Below are 19,627 nucleotides of genomic sequence, written 5' to 3'. Positions count from 1 at the left end.
TAGCTTTCATATTCGCCCTGGCTATTACCTGATGCATTAGGCCATTTTGCGTGAACTCTGTTTTTGCACTGCATTTTTGCTGCTATACTGATAATGTTCTTATCCTGTTTTTAAATTCCTGACTAATCGCATTGAAATCTTTGTTATTATTGTTTGCAATTGTTTTCTTATTTTTCTGCGTAGGCTCCAATGAAGAATTGTGTTGTATGAATTAGTGCTGCTATCTATAGCTTCTTAGTATTAGTAGCTTCCTGTGCACTCACTTTGTTATCTTGGCTTTTATTAAACTTCAACAATACGCTCACATTCTCATTATCTCCTTCAGTATATCATATGTTTGTATATGCCGTAATAAGGCATATAAATTAAAACTAAAATGAAGAAGAATCAGTATTCTTCTGAAGGTGAGGATCTCCCCACCCTCACATCCATGTGCACATTCTTACCCTACCCTCTCTCTGCGATTTTGAAGAAGGCGGTGCGGACAAAGACCTTCATAGAAAGTCAGAACACTGAAAGAGGAGCCTAGACTCGCGTGATTGCTCTCACCATTAGGCTAACTTGAAATTTCACACACTGGTTTTAAGCGTGGTCGTTTTTTAAAAGACGCTCTTATGTTAGGCATCAACGGAGGAAGTCGGGAGGCCTCGGAGTTCAAGATGAGTGAACAGTGATTGGTGAGCGATATGTTTTGCGCCTTCTGTTGCAGAGTGCTAAATGCTTTTAACTTAGTAGCTTCGTCTTAGTATGAGGTCTATCGTTGTTTATCATCATGGAACTAGCTTTCTCTTTTCCTGTCTATATAATGGGGTTTAAGTAATCCTGAGTTTCTTGCATCACAACTGTTATCGTTCAGACGTTTTGTGGTATTATGCTTACAACTCTAAATCAAAAGGCAAATAGAAACAAGAATATTCCATTTCAGAAAACGTTTACTATCTGCTTTATTTTGCAGTTTTCAAATATATCAGCAGCCATCAATTTCATCATCATAATACTCTGATGAATCAGATGTTCCTTCAGCCGAGATTGAGGCTGCAGCATCTCCTGCTGACTGTAGAATAGGCGAAATATCTGAAGCTGTTTCTTGGGCATCATTTCTTGTAACAGGAGTGGTTTCACTTGTAGTCATTCTTTCTGCAGCAGAAGAGACAGGTATTTTGTATGCGGCTGCTACTACTTGGGGTCGAACCACAGGTGATGCTTTGGCGGCTAGGTCTGACGCTTCAATATGGCCTTGTGCTGATAATAAATTGGATGGTGCTACTTTGGCGGCTGGGCCACGTACTGTCATTTGGTCGGTTGCACTAGCTGCTTGTACTTGCATTGCAGCACTTAACCTTTCATCTGCTGTCTCTAAGGCACCAGTTTCTTGAGATATATAAGCTACTCCTTCTGTTACCTTCCCGCCTTCTGTTGCTGAAGCGACAGCTCGTGCTGATTCTAGTCCTGATGCGGTTCTTGTTGGTATGCCTTTGAGTTCATTTTGCGCATCAGTAACTGTTAGTGCCCGCCTGAAATGCGCAGTTGTAGTCGCTTCTGATGGAGCTGAAAAGACATTTGTTGCTGGTCCTAATGCTGACGCTTGTGGTCCTGTCGTCGGTGATGTGGGTGGATTATTAACCTGTGACTGTGAATAGAGGGCTAGCGTTTGTGTTGCGGTGGCGCTTCCTCTAGCAGTAGGGTTAGCTGTTCTAGTCGGAGAAGGCACTTCCAATTTAGTAGCCTGTGGAGATAGTGAGATTGGCGGTACTGCTGATACTGACGGCGCATTTGTTGCTGCTTGTCGGACATCAACTACTGTTAATGGACTTGCTTGCGCTGCGGCACTGGCGGCGTTTAACGATTGTGTTAGGGTTGTGGATCTTGCAGCTGCTGGCACGGAACCTCCTGGCATGCCTGTTGTTACAGCTAGCCCGCCATTTTCTCGAGTCACAAAAGCTGTCTGAGACCTCATTTGCGAGCTCGCTGGAGCAGAAGTAACCATTCCTGCTGATCTCGCAGGTTGGGCGGAAATTGATGGCATTCCAACGATCGCGTTAGCGCCGAGCAATGTTGATTGTGGGGTGCGTTCAGCTGTGTCAATGGCTTGCGCAATAGATGAAGAAGCAACTCCGGCAGATTCTGCAGCAAAGATAGTGCTTGAAGGTATGCTGTTTATTTTCTGTGGGGCCGCAATTGCTGTTGGCGTTGATGTGGCATCTCCGGTTGATTTGGATACAGCATTGTTTGAAGCACGAAATAACGGTGTTCCTACTACTTTTGCTTGTGCGTTTGTGGCAGCTGATGTTGGTGTCACATCCTCTGATGATAGTGCATAAGAGACTTGTCCCGTGGTTGGTGAGCTTCCTGTAGCTGCTTGGCCGGCAGCACCATCAGCGGCAGATGGTGGAGATAACGCGTTTGCAACCGGTTGTAATGCAGGTGCTGATGTCGCTGATGTTGCAATCGTACCTGTGCCCCTTGTACCATCATTAGTTACTGCTATTAGGCTGGATGACCCGATGTTGTTGCCAGAGTTTTCCGCTCTTGTGAAAGGAGTCGATTCTTCTCTAGCTAATGCGGAACCTGCTGGTACTTCAGATGTCATCCGTTGTACGTACTCTCCTGTTGCCATGTAATCAAGCATGCTTTTTGTGCTCGGCACTTCTCTAGCAAGAGAGGCTACCTCTGCTGATTGTGAAACTGCTGCCGAATATCTTTCCACGCCGCCTGCTTCCAGTTCATCCCCATTGGGTGTTGGTGCCAAGTCAGCCTCTTCTGCGGCAGCGGCTGCTGCATCTGAAAAGGCAGCAATAACCGATTCTACTGAATTAGCTGGTAGTATAATTTTGGAAGATGTTGATGATTCGCCAGCAGGTGGTATTACACCTGTGGCTCCAGTGGCGCTTTCTGCAGCGGCTACTTGTGCTTTTGAGCCCACTGATTTGATTTGTAATGGAGCTGCTGTTCCTCCCGCATCTTGAACAAAGTTGCGTAATGGGATAGCTGGTGTCATTGGAGAACCTGCTCCTGCTGCACCAAGAGAGCTTCCTTTTATTTTATTTGTTAGAACTGATGTGGTAGTTCCATTTTCCATTTGCATTAGGTTGGCGATTCCGGTGGCTGTTGCAGGATGCACCGCTAGCCCTGCCTCTAGCGCATGGGCTGCTGGACGTGTTATCTGAGCCCCCGCTGTAGTGGAAGAAGCAGATAATGCTGACCCAGCAGGTCGCATGAAATTTGGTAACACCCCTCCTTCCATTCCTGCGTCGGTAGCAATCGTTGTCAATCCGGAGTTTTTTGTTGTAGTTGCTGTCATCTCTGGAAAGCCAAATCTTGGTGGCCCTACTGCGGTCGCGTAACTTGTAGATGTAGGATTTGCAGCTAGTATTGGGCCATTAGCTGTTTGTGTTGTGATTCCGTTCGGAGTATGGGGAGCCAGTGCTGCAGCTGAAGATGCTGCTTTTGCTGCTTCTGATTCTGGAGTGTTCGATACAAAAAGTTTAGGCGGAACTCCAGCAGATGTAGGTGCATAGGGGGTGGGATTTGCTTTGGTAGTGGTGCTGCCTTGTGATACCAGACTGGTCCTTCCAACAGTTGTCACTTTTGATGTTATTCCACTAAGCGGCGCTAGTGTGCTGGCTTGAGCTATTGATGTAGATGGAGAACCTGCTCCCGCTAAGCCGGCATAACCTATTGTTTCGATTCTTGTTAGTTCTGCGGTGGCCAAGTTCTGAGCTTTTTTAGGCAAGGCGAATCCAGCTGCAGACGTCGAAAAACTTGCTTGCCTGCCGTCTGTCATGCCTTGCGTACCAGAGCCTCCTAATGGATCCGGTGTTACCATCACTGAGCTCGTTGGTGCACTTTCTTCATTCGATCTTGTGCTGCTTACAGATTGGAAGGGAGTGGCTAAATAACTTTCGGTAGTTCCTCCGCTCGTGGATCCGGCAACTGTTGTTGATCCGTCTTCGGAAACAAATCTCTCGTGTTTACCATATGCTGGTGGCAAGGAACTCTGTAGTATTTGTTTTGAAGGTGAGTAAGTTATCGCTGTAGCTTCCGTTGTTGCTGATGTTGATACCCTTGCTGATGCTGGTGCAGGTGCTTGTGCTGCTGTAGCGAAAGTTGCTGAGGGACTGTCATCGGATGGTAGCCCGAACGTGTATGAAGCTCGGTTTGCCGCTGTGCTACCGGCGGCTGCTGGCGTCAGTACACTTTTTCCAGGGACCATACCACCTCGTGTGGTTGGTCGGACAAATGCTGATACTGGAACATCTATTACCGCGGAATCGACATTGGCTGCTACGTGTTTGCTTGTTGACGTGGTAGTACTGGCCATCTGTCCTTGTTTTAGTACACTCGAACTTAGTGCTGCTTCTGCCATAGATACTTCGGGCATTCCTCTGAGTATAAGTCGTTGGCCAATTGCTCTTTGTTCATAGGGTCCTGCTCTTGTTATCTTTGATGCAGCATTTGATATGAAGGCTGCTGTTGCTGCTGACCCGGCTGAAATGGCACCTACTGGAAAACCTGTCCTTTGTTCACTTGCTGCTGATGGAGTCCCGGCATCTTGCGATGATAGTCCTGCTACTCCCGGGATTAGTTTTGCATGAGGGGTTGATATTCCGTCTACATTTGCAGCTTTAAAATCAGGCCCTGTGGATCCTACTGAATGAAGGGAACTTCCTGGCTCAGTCTCTGTAGCAGTTTGATTCTCAGTTGCTGTAGCTTCTGGGGCTGCTTGCATTGTTGAAGTGCCTGCTGCTGCAGATGAGGCTGACCGTCTTGAATCAGCCACTGAGGCAACGTGTCCTAGTGCCTCTTTTGCTGTCAGAGGCACAAAGGATAAGGATTTTGATCGAGCTGTATCTGTTCTTGCAGCTGCTCCTAAAGTAGCCAAAGAGGTTTTGCTTGCATACCGTTCTGCACGCCCTTGCATTTCAGTGGCAGACGATGCTCGACGAAAGCCAGGAGGAGCTAGCGCGTAGGTAGCTGTGTTTGTGTTGGAGGTGGCGAGTCCAGATTCCACGATGCTGCCTGTTTTCACAGCTGGTAGTGCCGACGTTCTGGATAATTTTCGAACTACTGTGTTTGATGGAGCTACTGAAAGGACTGGCGCAGGTGCCCGTATTGAGGAGGAACTAGGTATTACAGCTCGGTTGGCCGTGGTTATTTCTGTTGGGGCGTCGAGGGCTGCTGCTGAGGATGAATTCGCTACAGCGACTTCAGTCATCACTTTAGGGTCAGGTTTGGATTGTACATATGGTGATCCTGTTATATACACGCCTGTTGTTTGGACGGCAGCAACTCCAGTTGGACTTGTTACAGGTGCGGAACGTTTTGCCGCATTTGTTGACATTGCGAATCCGCCGATTTGTTTTGCTTGTCCAAAAAACGGGTGCACCGCTTGTTCTGTAGGAGAAGAGACCATTGTTGCTTTCGCTGCAGTTGACGCAGGTCTTTCCATATTCTGTGCTTGTTGTAAATCAGTTGGTGTTAGTGTCTGATCGGCGTATGTTGTTGCTGTGGGTCCTGAAGATGCCGAATATGTCTCTTCGGCATGCCCATATTCAATCGTTTGCGGAAAAATACCGGATGAGACAGGCGAAAAGCCAACAGTGGAAAATGTGTTCATGGCTGAGCTTTTGCTGGCGGCGCTGCTTTCTGTTCCTGTTGTGCTGCCCCCTTCCACTTGAGATACTGCTGACATTATGCCTACTTCTGGATTTACTGGATTCGATGTGACCGCAAAAGTAATTGGAGCGCTCTTATCGCGTGACCAGGCTCCAGCTCCGGGAGTGGAACTCGTCTGTACTGCAGCACTGGAGGCGATTCCTGGTAGTGTCGCAACACCGGAGGCGGCTGCTGACGATTCTTTACCTGCATCGACTTCCCACATAACGCCAGCGCCAATTTCTGCTGCTACATAGTCCGGAGATCTGTCCTTGCCATCCGTAGAGATACCTGCTGCTGATTCAACTGGCAGCGAAACCGTCCGTCGAGGATTCTTAAGTATTGCTCGTACGGTGGGTGCTGTTTTGTTTCGGGCGGAAAACATTGTTTGTGCGGCTTCTGATAAAGCTGTGGAGGTCGCTTGTCCTACTCCTGACATGAAGACAGGGCGTCGTTGCTCACCTTGCACTGCCAGTCTTATGCCATTTGGAACTGATGTTTGAGTTGCATCTATTTGTGCAGTGACGGTTTTTGCCGGCCCATAATCTTGATAGCTTGTTATGATCCGGCCTTGTCTATAATAAGAGCCATCTGGTGCTGACCCTGCTACTGTGGAGCTACTACTGGGCGCATCTGGGAGACTTTCGCCTGTACCGCTTGTTGGTCCTTTTGGGGCTATGAGCGTTGGTTGCACTGGTCCTCCATTAGCTGAGGAGACAGCTGTTGTTGATCCTGCCGGTAACGAGAGGCTTCCTTGTACACCTTGAGCTGTCAATCGTGATTTAATTGTGGTAGTTGTTTCAGCCGCATGTGTTCCCGCTGTGGCTCCTGCAGTAGCCGAAGTGGTCGTTTCTTCTGACTCAGGAGCACGTGCTTCTGGCGCAGAGGGAAAGCTAGCCGAGGACATTATTGTGGATTTGATTTCCCTGGCAGCCGCTCCGCCTGCCAGTATTAAGGGTGCTATCTCAGGTTGTGGCATGGCTGATGTTCTCCGTACATCCGAAATGGCTGTGTTTGACAGAAGCGCTGAAGTAATAGGCGCTCCTGCGCTTTTCGAGCTGGCGTCAGCTCTCGTTGTAGTGCTATCTGTTAGTTCTGCGTTTCCTGTAGTTCCTGGATGCGTTATAACGCTGGGTCCTGCTGCTTCTGCTGATAAGGAGCTAGATGCCGCCTCTTCAGCAGTGAATCTTGCAGCAGTTTCTTGTGTTGCATACGTCGTGGGTGTAGGTACAAACCTGCTAATTATATTCGGAGGGGGAGCTGCTACTGATTTTGCTGCTGAAGCACTAGTTTGTGGCACATCTGATGTTGCTGTTCTGCCGTTTGCTACTGCTTCCGGAGTGATTACCATTATTTTACTGGCTCCTACTGTTGTCGGGGATGCTACTGTCGATGGTCTTGTCGTTGACGCCTGGCTTAGCATCTCTTGTGTATTCAGTAGTACGCCATGTGAAGTTACTGCTTGAGCTGTTTGGTTTGTTGAAGTGGCACCAGCTGCCACCGAAGAGCTCACTCTTGCTGATCCAGGTGCACGTGCGTCTGGTGCAGAGAGAACGCCAGCTAGAGTTGGCAAGTAATTTGGTGCTTCTGTGCGGGCAGTGGCGCCTGCTCTGGGCAACGGGCCGGTTGCTTCCGGAAGTGGTAATCTTGACACTCTGGCTATCTCGTGAAATACTGCATTTGATGGGGCCACTGAAGTAATTGGTGTACCTATTCCTTCTGAGGTGATTTCAAGTCGCCCTGGAGCATAAGCTGATACTTTTGCTCTGGGAGCGACTCCTGTTTCTGTTACGGCTTCAGATGCTCCGATTGCTGCACCTGATGTAGAGCTAGCTTCCGACCCATCTATGACCGGAGGGCCAGTTTCTAGAAGCATATGATATGGAGAACTTCTTACCATCCACCCTACAGATTTGGAGGGTGCAGCTTCTGGTAATTCAGTTGATGAGGAGACAATTTTTGGCGAATCTTTTGATATTCTTTGTCTGCTTTCTGTAGTTTGTTTTGGTGTGGTAAATAGTGTTTGCGTGGTTCCTCCTATAGATGAAAAGGCCGATCTTGCTGATCCTACCGCTGACATGGGGCTTATTCGCATTTCTTGTACACTAAGGGGTGCACCAGTTTGAGGTAATCTTTGATCTACATCTATGGTTGACGTGGCTCCTGCACTAGCCGGAGAGGCCGTTTCTGCCGTCACAGGTGCATGTGCTTGTGGGTGAGAATGAACGCCAGTGAAATCTAGCCCGGGTCTGATAACACTGGTGGGAGTGTCTCCTGCTGATATTATGCTGGCTGTTCGTGTTGTTGGTTGTGCTGATGACATTGCTCCATCTGGAACTGCTGTGTTTGATTGGTCATCTGAAGTAACTGGCAAAGAGTTTTCTTCATAGTTGAAGTTCGTTCCCCTTATAGCCCTACCCGTTTCTTCTGCAGTGCCGGCTGCACCCAGCTGCATAACGGCTTCGGGTGTGCTTGTGACTGCTGACGCGGAATTTACTGCCGCGCCTTCTCTCATCACTCCAGCCATGCTTTCTGCTTGTGTGTAATCTTGAAAACTGGTTGAATTACCACCACCACTACTGTGAGATACAGATACTTCAGATCCTAAGTCGTAGGAGTTACTTCGAGTAAAAGGTGATGCAGCTCGTCCGCTGGTTATTGTTTCAGGGTAGTTGGGCATTGTTTGCTTGGCTGCAGCTAAAGTCGACGAGGCTGCGCTTGATGATCCTGACACTGATGCTGATCTTTGCACATGTATTCCTGTCTGTTGTACGTATGTTGGACGTAGTTTTGCCGGGGTATTTGAAGCAGCGTCTCCTGCAGTTGCCGAAGATCTCGCTCTTTCTGACCTAGTTTCACGTGCTTGTGGTGGATAGGGGACAGCAGGGGCAGATTGTACGTAAGTAGGTGTAAATGCGGAGCTTTCTGCTGGTATTATACCGGCTGTTCCCGCCAGTGAGACTGCTGAGGTTGCTTGGTCCCCTGGAACCAGCGTGTTTGAGGGAACCGCTGAAAAAACTGGCGCACCTGCTGCAGTTGAATAGGCGTCAGCACCCATTGTAGCACCCGCTGCTACTTCTACTTTGGCGGCAGTTCTTAATTCCGCTTCGGCCTCAGAAGTTATTCCTGGTAATGCTGAGGTAGATACCTTGCCTCCTGTCTTCACCTGAACGCCAGGTTCTGCTGCTGCAAAATCTGATGTTAATATGAAATCAGTCGCTGTATTGGCGGAGGGAGCCGCTGATGATTCTAATGCTAGAGGTATACTTGGAGGCTGAGGTGGGGTTGCTTGTTTGGCAGTTGATATTGATTTCTGGGACATGACCGGGGTTGGCGCGTTTCTGACTATAGCCGCAGAAGCCACTTTTTGTACCCCTTCCGCAGATGAGAGGTCTCTTTTCATTCTTTGTGCAGAGAGCCTTACGTCACTTGGAGCTGGTATTTGGGGTGCGTCTGTTCTTCCAATGGCTCCTTCTACAGCCGCAGAGCTCGCTTTTTCTGATCCACGAAGAAGACTTTGTGGTATAGTGGCAAGTGACGGGAGGGGAAAGGCAGGAGAAGAAAGCCCGTAGGTTCCTGAGCCTGCGGAGGTAAAGGCGCTCTCTATTGCTTTCAAATCGGTCGTTAGCGCTTTAGATGGCACAGTAGTTTGCCCTGCCTCTGAAAGTTCTGCATTTGGTCCCACCAAATTCACTACTTGCGCGCTAGTTCCTCTTGTAGCTCTATCTGCTACTTTTGTGCTGGCAGCGGTTCTTGCTCCTGTGAAGGTGTGAGGAGCCACATCCTCTGCTGATGAGAAGTTTTCTCTCGTTTTTTCGGTCATCACTCCAGTCAGCGTTTCTGCTGGTATATACTCGACAGATTTTGTTGTGAACCCCGTTGCTGTTCTTTCAGGAGCAGCTAACGTGGTTACATTTGTCGAGGAGGCTCTTTTTGAAGCTAATTCTGATGTTTGCCCATCGGCTGCTGTAAGCTTTGTGGGGACGGCCACTGTTTGCATGGTTCCCCCTAAAACCAAGGAGGCCGGTCTTGTTGATCTTGCCACTTGTGCGGAGCTTATTCTTGTATGTTGCTCTGTTTCTGGAACGCCTTGCTGAGTTACTGTTTGAGTTGAGTCGGTTTTTGAAGCGGCTCCAGCTGAGGGGGAAATGATAACACTTTCTGGCCGATGTACACGCGTTTGTAGCGCAGAGTGAAGGGCAGCAGCAGATCGCATATGAGTTGTCATGACTTCGTTGTCAGCGACGCTTTCTGGTAGTGCAGGTATGGCTGTTCCCTGCTGTGATAACGCCGGTGTTCCCTCTATCCCTCCAAAGTCTTTATTCGATATGATTGCCGAAGAGAGTGGCGCAACTGGTATTGTTGAGCCAGCGTCATTTGCTGTTGTAGCACTAGCTGCTATTGCTGCTTTGCCTGAGGTTATTGGTAGATTTACGGCGTCGGATGAGGCCGATTGTTGTGCGGAGTTTGCTGCCGCACCTGCTGTCATACTTCCAGCGCCAGACTCTTCTAGTATATATTTTTGTTGCCTTTCCATGGTCCCCTCCGATGTACTGACCGACGTGGCTGCTGCTGGCGCGGCGGGTGATACTGGCGCGAAACGTCGTGGCTCATCTGATAATCCTTGTTCGCTGCTTTCTGTTTCTTTTGGGGCAAAGAGGATTGTTTGTGTGGAATGTACTGCAGCAGAAGGGACCGCTTTTGCTGATCCCACCTCTGATGCAAGCGTTCTCCCCATACCATCTGCTGCAAGTCGTATGCCAGTTGCATGTGATTTCCGGGATTCACCTGATATTTTATCTGTTCTTGAAGAAGCTGGTGAAGCCTTTCTATATGGTCCTGGGACACGTTCTTGCGATGTTATGGGAGATGACGCAGAGCGCAATCTGGCACTCGATAGCATATCTGTAGTGGTGACTTCGGTAGAGTAGGTGCTCCCTTCTGTTTTTATGCCAGTTTTCTCCGATCGTAACCGCAGTTGCTTTGCCTCTGGCCCTTGAAGTAGTGAGTTTGACGGGAGGGCTGAATTAACAGTCCCGGCGGTTGCAGTTGGGCCTCCGACAGTTTCTTCCGTGGTAATAATTTCCACTGGGGCATATCCGCCTATTTTTGATTGAGTCAAGGCATTATATGCAGCTGATTCTGACGCAGTGTTTGCTACCGTGCTTTTTCTCATCAATTCAGCTAGTGTTCCAATATCAGCTACTTTTATCGAGTTTCCTGGCACTGCTTCGTTGGCGGTGTTATCTTTGTGTGTAGCCGCGCCGAATTCCGCCGCCGACATAGAATTTGCTGACTTGTCTTCTGATATCACGGGAGTTCTGTCTAATTGTACATAGGCTGAAGGCCTTCTGCCCAATATAGTTCTATCGGTAAAATCAGAAGTTGTTGAACCTACAACTGGATGCAAATTATTTACTGTAGTATCTCGTATGGTCTGCTGTAGACCTAATGATGTTGGGTTCGGGGCGGCAAGAGTTCTTCCTGGGATATTTGGTGCCGCTGGAAAGGCAATAGTATCTGATTGTGATAGTGAGGATGGACGTTGTTGCGAAATTTTCAATTGTGGGCGACTTCCTGTCCTGATGGCGACTGACGCTATTGGGGCAACGCCTTTCGTTGAAGTGGCTCCAATTGAATTAGAAGAGGAGCCCTCTGCTGACACCGATGACAACATTACTGGCGCTCCGTCTGTTTGGGTGGAGCCTGTGGTTGGCGTGAATACAATGGCAGCTGACAACGGGGCGCTTGCTGATCCTGCAAGTGACGTGGAGCTTGTTGGCGTGGTTTCTGCTCTGAGTCTTCCATTTGAGTCTTGAGTGGTGGTGTATTCTGAAGTTGCGCGGATTCCAGCCATAACCGAAGAGGAAGCTGTTCCTGCTGTTTCTAATGGCCCTGGTGAAATAGACTCAATTGCTGGCGTAATTTCAAGAGATGAAAGCGTGTTGCCGGCTGGTGCTGAAGTGTCAAAGTTGTTTTCTATTGATCGGAGGGTGCTCTTTGTAGCTGTCCCTGATCCTGTCAATTCTTCTATATCTGGGCGAAGCTTCATTAGGGTGACATAAGACGCATCTCGTACACGGGTACCGCCTTCACTGGCTTCAGTTTCTCTGACAGCGCTTGCCGTTGGGGATAATGAGCCTGCATTTCCAACCTCTGTTAGAACGTTTTGTCGCACTTCTGTTCGTAAAGAACTCGATTTCGTGTTAGGTGTTTTTATTGTCGAGCCAATGTCTGTTGGATCATAAGTGTCTGCTCGTATGATCGCAGAATTCGTAGAATATGAGCTTTTTGGTTGTTCCGTAACTGGCACGTTGCTTCGTAGCGTGCCGATTTCTCTCTTTGCATTAATAGTTGCCTTTGACAATGGGGCGGCACCTGTTAAGGAAGAAGCTCCTGCTGGTTGATATGCTTGCAAAAGTTCTGTTCTAATTGAAGTGTCATGCCCTGCTGCATTGACTATTTTAGCTGTACCAGCAGGTAATGCGGAATCTCGTAAAGGTGCAGAAATTTCATATAGACCTTGCTCTGTCGACCCAGGGCCAGCTAAAATGTGTGTTGAACCAGTGCCTCGTGTTGTACCTGCAAAGAGCACTTTTGTTGCCTCTTGTGTAGGGGCTCGCGGTGCTTCGGCGAATGATGCAGGATTTGTTGGCGCTACTATGGTGGGAGCGTTACCTTGTTGTTTTGAAGCAGCTGGTTCAACCGTCGTTAACAAGGACCATGTTTGATTGACGTCGGGTACTCGCTTCTCAGTTCTTTTTAAATTGATTGTTGTTGGCGTTACGTTCGCGTCCGCTGTAGAGAAAAACGCATCTCCGGCGTTTGTATCCATCGATTGGGACGTTCCTGGTACACGTATCAGACCTTCTTCCCTAGCGAGTGCATTTGGTGCAGAGGCGATATCTTTTGTAGATATGGGCCCTAAAAGAGCTGAAGACGAAGCTGAGGCTAATCCCGCTGCTAAGGCAGAACTGCCCGCTCCTTCTGCTTTCAGTTTTTGAGACGGTTTCGCTCCTGCAGGGGCCCCGTCTGTAAAAGCGTGGGCAGCTCCAGCCGAGGCCGTAGCTGATGCGGGGAGGCTCGCGGTATATTTTGCTGTTTCTACTGAACCATCTGGTGTTAGTGTTTGAAATAATTGTGCTTGAGTAGAGTATCCTGTTCGATCGACAGGATCCAATTTTTCGTCTCCGCGTTCAGCTCGTTGGGGTAATGTGGGTAATGATAAACGAGCATCACCGACGTCTGATTCGATATAGTTGGACTCAGCTGTGCTTCCTGTTACAAGGCCGTCAGGTCTAAATTGTAACGGTTCAGTTCCTGACACCCATGTTAGTGGTCTCTCTCGCGCCAGTGAAGTTACTGTTTCATTTGGAGTGGTTTGCCCTGTATCCGCTTTTATTTCTTGATGCATTTCTCTTTCTGGGCTGGCTGCACTTCTTATCTGTGCTGGTGATGCCAATGCTGCTGACGCTGGCGCGGAATTTGCTGGTGTGCCCCCCACTTCCACAAGAGAGCCAGATTGTACTGGAATATGGCGCTGTGCTGCTATACTGTCGCCTACGTTACGAGAAGAGGACGCCAATGCTGATCCTCCTGCTGATATAAAAGCTTCTTGTACGCCTTGTAATCTTGGTTTTATGGCAGTTGCGCTTGGCCTTGTACCTGCATGTATTGTTGGATTGGCCTCTGTTGTAGCTGCAGATGTAGGCCTAGATGTTATCATATCTTCTACTGCCGTCAGTGCCCCGGCTGGGTTTGTTGTTGAGGAGGCTTCTAACGCCGTAATTGGTCCTACTGCATCCAAAGTGGCAGGTATTCCTTGGTCTTTTGTTAGGGAAGATGGAAGCGAAATACCAGCTGATGAAAGCGTGTAGCCTACTGGTGCTTTTGTACTTGTACTTTTGAGTGTTAGGCGTGTAGGCGGTGTAAATGTTAGGATTTCAGTTAAAGTAGATTCGTTTGCGGGGGTTGATGCTGGAAATTGTTTGTTTCGTTGAACTGCTGGCGTAGCTGCTGCACCTTGTCGGCCTCGTCTGGCTTCTGCCTCTGCCATGGGGGTAACTCCGATGATGGATGTGTGTGCTGATTCTATTTGGGAAGTGTATTCTGCTGCTAGTCCTGCTAAGGAGGAGCTTGCTTGAGTGTTTGCAATTTTCACTGATGGGCTAGTTTCTGTCTGTAAGAAAAGGGGTGCTGCAACTTTAACCTTCGAGCCTTCTGTAGATAAAGGAGTATCAAAGGTTAATTTTGGTCCTGTCTGGGAGATTATCTGCCTACCTTGCATTTCAGATATAGCGGCAGTTCCTGTCGACGTTGCGGCGGTTCTTGACGTGGCAGATGCCACCTCTGCAGAGGATGAGACAGCGTTTGTTCTTTCTCCGGTTGATGCTGCTGTTGGAAAAGATGCAGGTGCAACCCATTGAGATGAAATCGTGTAGCCGGGGCGTGGTTCAGCCTCTGTCGTGCTTGTCATTGCTTTTAAGTTGACTGTTCCGGCTGGTATCTGTTGTGATGCTCCTAATTTACCTGGGACTTGTATTGTTTCTTGATTACGTGCCATGACTGACCCACCTGTACCAACTGTAGCAGCATCAGCTACTGGTATGCGCCCTACTACTGATGTTTTACTGTTTTCTTATATTCTTATGTTTACAGAACCTGCTGGTGGAAAGGAACCTACATTCATACCTGTTGGTTTTAATCGCGAGTAATAATTGCTCATAGCCGTTGCTGGCCTAAGTATGTTTGAACCTTGCTCAGGGGAATAGGGAACTCGTGTGGTTGGGGTCGAATAGTATTCATGTATAGCAGGTTTTTTTGCCACAGAAGTGGCAAAAAAGGCTGGTTCTCTCACAGCATCTGGTATTTGTGAGGGAAGCGATTCCGGTGCAATTTCACCAGTTAACAGTGCGGAAGAGGATGGAGGAGCTATCGCAGGGACGATCTCTGTCGCTGCTACGCCGCCGGTTTCCACTGTCGATGGTTGATATAATACGTTTTCCCTCCGTGAAACTGTGGTTGCACTGTTTGCTTGTGTTAATGGTGTATTGGGCCCTGCTTGACCAGCATTAGGTACTGTTACTGGGCTTGTGTGCGCTGCTACATTCGCGGCGTTTGTTGCTTCGGTAAGTGTGACGAATTCTCCATTTTCGTATTTTGAACTTGGTGGCTGGACTCTTGCCGCATGTGCACTGGTTTCTGTTTGTTCATAGGTTGTTGCTTTCATGTTTACGGCAGCTCCAGTAGAAGATGCAGCTCTTGCTGATAGTGCTGCTGATTCGATGCTTGGCGATATGCTTTCTGCTGAAGGTCGCTTAACAGGTAGGATACTTTTAGCGCTTGATTTTACCATTCCGGAGACATCTGCTGTAGCAAAAGGGGCAGGTCTAGCAAAATCTACTGCCGGTGCTGCTTTTTCTGTGGCGGGAAACGCTGGTGGTAAGCCATCAGATGACAGCATGTAGGAGGTTGGTGTGGCTGTTTCATCGGCGGTAATTTTGGGAGTTGAAGTTGTTGTTGCACCGCGAACTGCTGTATTTTTTGATGTGCCCTTCGAGTCTCCAAGAACTGCAGTTTGCGTTATTGCAGCACCATTTGCTGGCAACGTGACAGCATGCAGCGATAAGCCAGGATTGTTCATCGAGACGCTTTCAACCCCAGGAAGTTGTCCAGTATTGTATGTTGATGGGGCTTTTAGGGTGCCATCTTTTGCTATCACTTTGAAGTCAGCTACATTTTGGTGGTGTGTAAATGGCGGGGTGGCTAATGCTATGGTTCTTTTTGGATCAGGGAAGAAAGCTGGTGATCCTGTTGTGCTTTTTTCTACACGGACTATGGCACGATCTACTCCATGAACTGGCCGGCCTCCAGCTGATATTTCTTCAGGTGCTGTTCGTAATGTGACTGATTTTGTAGTTTCGGGAATTTCAAGTTGTTCTGTGGCTACAGGTTGAGAAGTGCCTCGACCTGATGCAGTAGTTGTGAGTATAGTTGCTTCTCGTGACAATGGGACTCTTGCTGATATTGCAGCCTCAGTAGGCATGGCTGCCGTGCCGAGCTCACGCCCCGTTGATGCAGGGAACATTGCGCCATGTGGTGCTGCAAAGATTGCATCAACTGCACTATCTGAATCTGGCACAGTGGATGGTTTAGGAACAATGGTGGTACCAAGACTTTTCGGAGCATTTGTGATGTCAAATTCTCTTGTTGGGACAACTGATTTCACTGCTACTGGGGCGCCTTTAGTATTAGCTGCTGGAAGCTCTTGGGTTACAGCTGCAGGTGAATGGTGTCTGTGCTTGTGGTGCGCCTGCAGTGCATTGTATGGAAGATAAGGACTTTTTGTTACCAACACACCAATGAAGGAAAATCTGCAAGAGGTAAAATATTGCTTTAAGAAGTAGGCTAACAGCTGGCAACAGTATATATTTATAACACCAAAATACCTCCCTCTTTGAAGCAAAGTTTTGTAGCCTAATTTCTGTCGCTTCACAAAATTTATAAAAGTGGCTATATGAGCTAGAAGTAGCATATTTTCAGGCTGGTTTGAGTAAAAGGTGTCGTTCTATCCCTGGCTGAGTGATTACAATAATATTTTAAAATTGTGCCACTGAGTACGAGAATCTTTTTGAGCGCTTTTATCTGCAGGGTAGGAGTTCCTGGAGCTGCTTTCGACGTAGAAATGAAAATAGCGAATCTATGAAAATAATTTGTCATTCGAGGAGACCTGAAATAAGGAATAGAATATCGCTGCATATTAGGGATTCTGCACCACCCACAAGGCGGATATGCGTAAAAGACCTCCACCGGCCATAGCATCCCTATAGTGCACAGTGCAAATAAATTCAATTAGAAGACACATTAAAAACATTGACACGGAAAATGTCCATCAAAAAACGAGTACTGATACAATCGAGCATCCTACCGGTACTTCTGAGTAACAATCACTGGCAAAATTTCAATCCGAGCACATAATAAACATATTAGCTGAAAGTTCGAAATCGCTCTACCAAATGTGAAGATTGCTAGCTCTGTCCCCTCCACTTATCCGCAAACTTGCCTACGAAACTTACATTCGCACTAAACTTCAATATGCTTTACCCATTTTCAATCCACACCAGTCATATCTAATTGACGCAATAGTCAGTACAGAGTCGTGCGACTTGATTTGTTTCTTTATGTTATGACCGTAGGACCAGTGTTTTTGGTATAAAATTATCGCTTGACATACCGACACTGTCTTCTCGTCTTACAACTGCCAAACTCTGCCTTTTACATGAGGTAATTATATTACTGCTTTCCTTACTTGCACTGCACACTCCTCTCTCCAAATAGAACAGCGTGTCGCCTTTTCAAAAGTCTGAGCCTACCGCGTCTGCACTGTTCCAGCAGCGCCTTTCATAAATCCTCCTTGCCATCCGCCATTGAACAGTGGAATGGATTTCCGGGGGCGAATAAAAACGAGAGAGATAATAGAAAAGAGCAATTCTCCCGAATACGAAGAAGACAACATTCAAGATTATTGCGGGTGTGTGCCAGCTTAAAAAGGTAGAGACGACAAGTGTTCTAGACACTACAATCGGAACCGATACCATTCCTAGCTAAAGTTAGACGCGTGCTCTTAAAAAAAGCTCTAAAATACCTGGATGTGTCTTAATTTATAATTTTTGTTCATTATTAGGAGGTGCCGAGTTTTTTTTTCCTTACCAATTTTACCTACATTTCCATTTAAATATTTTAGGTAGCGAATGCGCCTTTTTATTTCCAGTAATCCCTGAATTTAAAGAGAAAAATAAATATAGAGTAGGTTAAATTCATTTAGATAACAAAACTGCGAAGGAGCTAAGACCTTCATGTAATATAACGGTTTGCTATGCATAAAGGCCATGGATTTGGCAATGAAATGGTTGAGGAGCGAACTGAAGGCAGCAGCATGCTATAAGCTTCCTAGTTTTGCGATAGCAGGCGGGCGGAGTGATATAACTTCGGTAGCGCTGACATGCAATTGGCAGCAGAAATCAAGATGAAGCATTAGGAGAAGGTTTCGTTCACAAAGTGTCCCGTAGTAAAAATCCTAAAGATGGCACTCGGCTCAATTAGGAATGCGCCTTAATGTGACGGTTATGTACTGTTGTTTGGAAGCAACATAATAATAAATAAATGCACTATCAGGTGAACAGTTTAAAGTTGTGTTATGAGCAATATGCACTGTACCAAGATAACAACAACACTATTTAAGCAAGCGATACTTTTGATCAGTGCGTAATTAAGACAGTATACTTACAGGCTGTTATTTAAAAGCAGATATTTGTTTACGGATGTGTTACTATAAGCTTGCGGGATCTAATACTTGGTAACGCACATTTTGTAACCGAACTTCCTGCAGTGTTCCATCGAAAGAGATGGTACTAGATATAGCGGAGGCTGATCCTCCGCGCAGTTCCAGATTATATGGTCTAAGGTGACAGGCTCGCCGCACATTGACAGTAGGGATTTACTATGTCGGGAAAGATTTTGGCATACCTCCAGGGGTTTGGCTGCGACCGCGTTTGCAGCCGCCGCCAAGTGGTAGCCTGTCCTCGGCTGAGCGAAGCGTGCGGAGGAGGCAGGCTCGCCCTGAGCTTCTTGTAATAAGTGGTAGCGGCCCGGTACGTATCCAGTGACTCACCCCGTCGGGCACTGGCGTCCGATATCCCCTCACCAGCCTGGCTGACAAAAGCTTCAGCATACTGGTGAGCGGGCCCATTCCCCGGGACTTTCGAGTGAGTCGGTACCCATACGAGATCCAATATGTTCCTATTTTTTGGCAGCGCGCTAATAATTTTGAATGCAGTGACAGAATACGACCCCTGGCGCAGTTGCGAAGGGCCGTTTTGGAATCACTGAGAATGGTGCTGGTTCCGTTTTGAACAATTCTTAGGGATATCGCTGCCCCTTCTGCCTCATCTACTCGGCCCGTGACCACCGAGGCTGCTACCCTGCGGGAGATGCTCATCGCGCTTACAGCAAAAGCGTTCTTTCCTCGTAATATTGTATTTTACCGCAGCAACATACACGGCACTATCATCCGCTTGTTCTCGCCAGCCCGCACCCAGACGTGCAATGTCGGGCCTCAGCAAGATCGCAAAAGTCACTGACAGACTTAAACTGCCAGCCACCTGGATCAGCTGAATGCGACCCAAGGCAAAAACCATCTAACGCTGGCAAATAAAGTTTCTTTTTCTCTCTCTCTCTCTCTTGCAGTTTTATTTGGTTGGAGTTCATAATTAAATATTTCACTGCGCGAAGAATAGCAACCGTTGTTTTTTTCTTCTTGGTACTGTTCCTTAGAGCCAGGGAATATTTAGGAACGTATATTATTTGCCATGAATAGGTGTAAAAAATATTTATTTTTATTCCCTGAAAATCTAATACAAACCCTCATTAATGGAAACTGCATTTGAATAAGCAAAACTTACTTTTATACGACAAGGACGCTTTCGATGAAAAGGCCTGCACCTGTAAAGATGAAGCGGTTAGGAGAGCATTAAAAACGCGAACTGCGCGCGTTTATCATATCGCCTTTACTTTTCTTAAGAGATGTGTGCTGTTATCAAAGTCTTTGTACCATCAGTGTTGGGTCATAGGAGAAATGATGCTTAGGAGAGTTGGTATGCCATTTTGAAGAACAACGAGACTTTGACAACGAAGGAAGACACACATGAACTTGAAAGTGATGCCGTTATTCAAAATTAGTATTGGCCTCACACAAGCTTGATGCGGGGATATATGAACAATAATCCATTTAATTGTGTCGCCTTTTTGTGGGACAATGCTCCTACTTCTATTTTTTGAATATTTGACAAAACGATATTGTTTGGTATAATTTTACTACAGCAAAATTAATAGCGTGACAAGCTTGTATATTCGTGTCATTTACACAATGAAAGCATTTTATAGAAGCCGTGAAGCTCCAGCGTTTTCCTTCCTG

At 47.3% G+C, this 19,627-nt stretch overlaps 1 protein-coding gene across 10 annotated transcripts in view; it reads right to left on the bottom strand.

Moving 5' to 3' along the window:
- Window positions 1-19,627, bottom strand: part of LOC146181550 (uncharacterized) — a 173,469-nt gene that overhangs the window by 146,832 nt on the left and 7,010 nt on the right. For 9 of the 10 annotated variants that reach the window (XR_014700239.1, XR_014700238.1, XR_014700241.1 and 6 more), the window contains exon 2: window positions 19,116-19,155. Coding sequence is in view for 6 of the 10 variants with exons in the window: in XM_084576591.1 (XP_084432717.1) it covers window positions 19,116-19,155 (40 nt within the window). In the remaining 4 variants the exon portion in view is untranslated. Of the gene's footprint in view, window positions 1-834; window positions 15,968-19,115; window positions 19,156-19,627 lie in introns of those variants that run through there. The other variant, XM_084576590.1, reaches the window with a different exon arrangement.

Source organism: Amblyomma maculatum, chromosome 8 (assembly GCF_055883805.1).
Source record: "Amblyomma maculatum isolate TAMU_Amacu chromosome 8, ASM5588380v1, whole genome shotgun sequence".
NCBI classification, from domain to species: Eukaryota; Metazoa; Arthropoda; class Arachnida; order Ixodida; family Ixodidae; genus Amblyomma; species Amblyomma maculatum.
The sequence above is the reverse complement of the archived record's forward strand: the minus strand, read 5'-3'. Positions and strand labels throughout refer to the sequence as shown.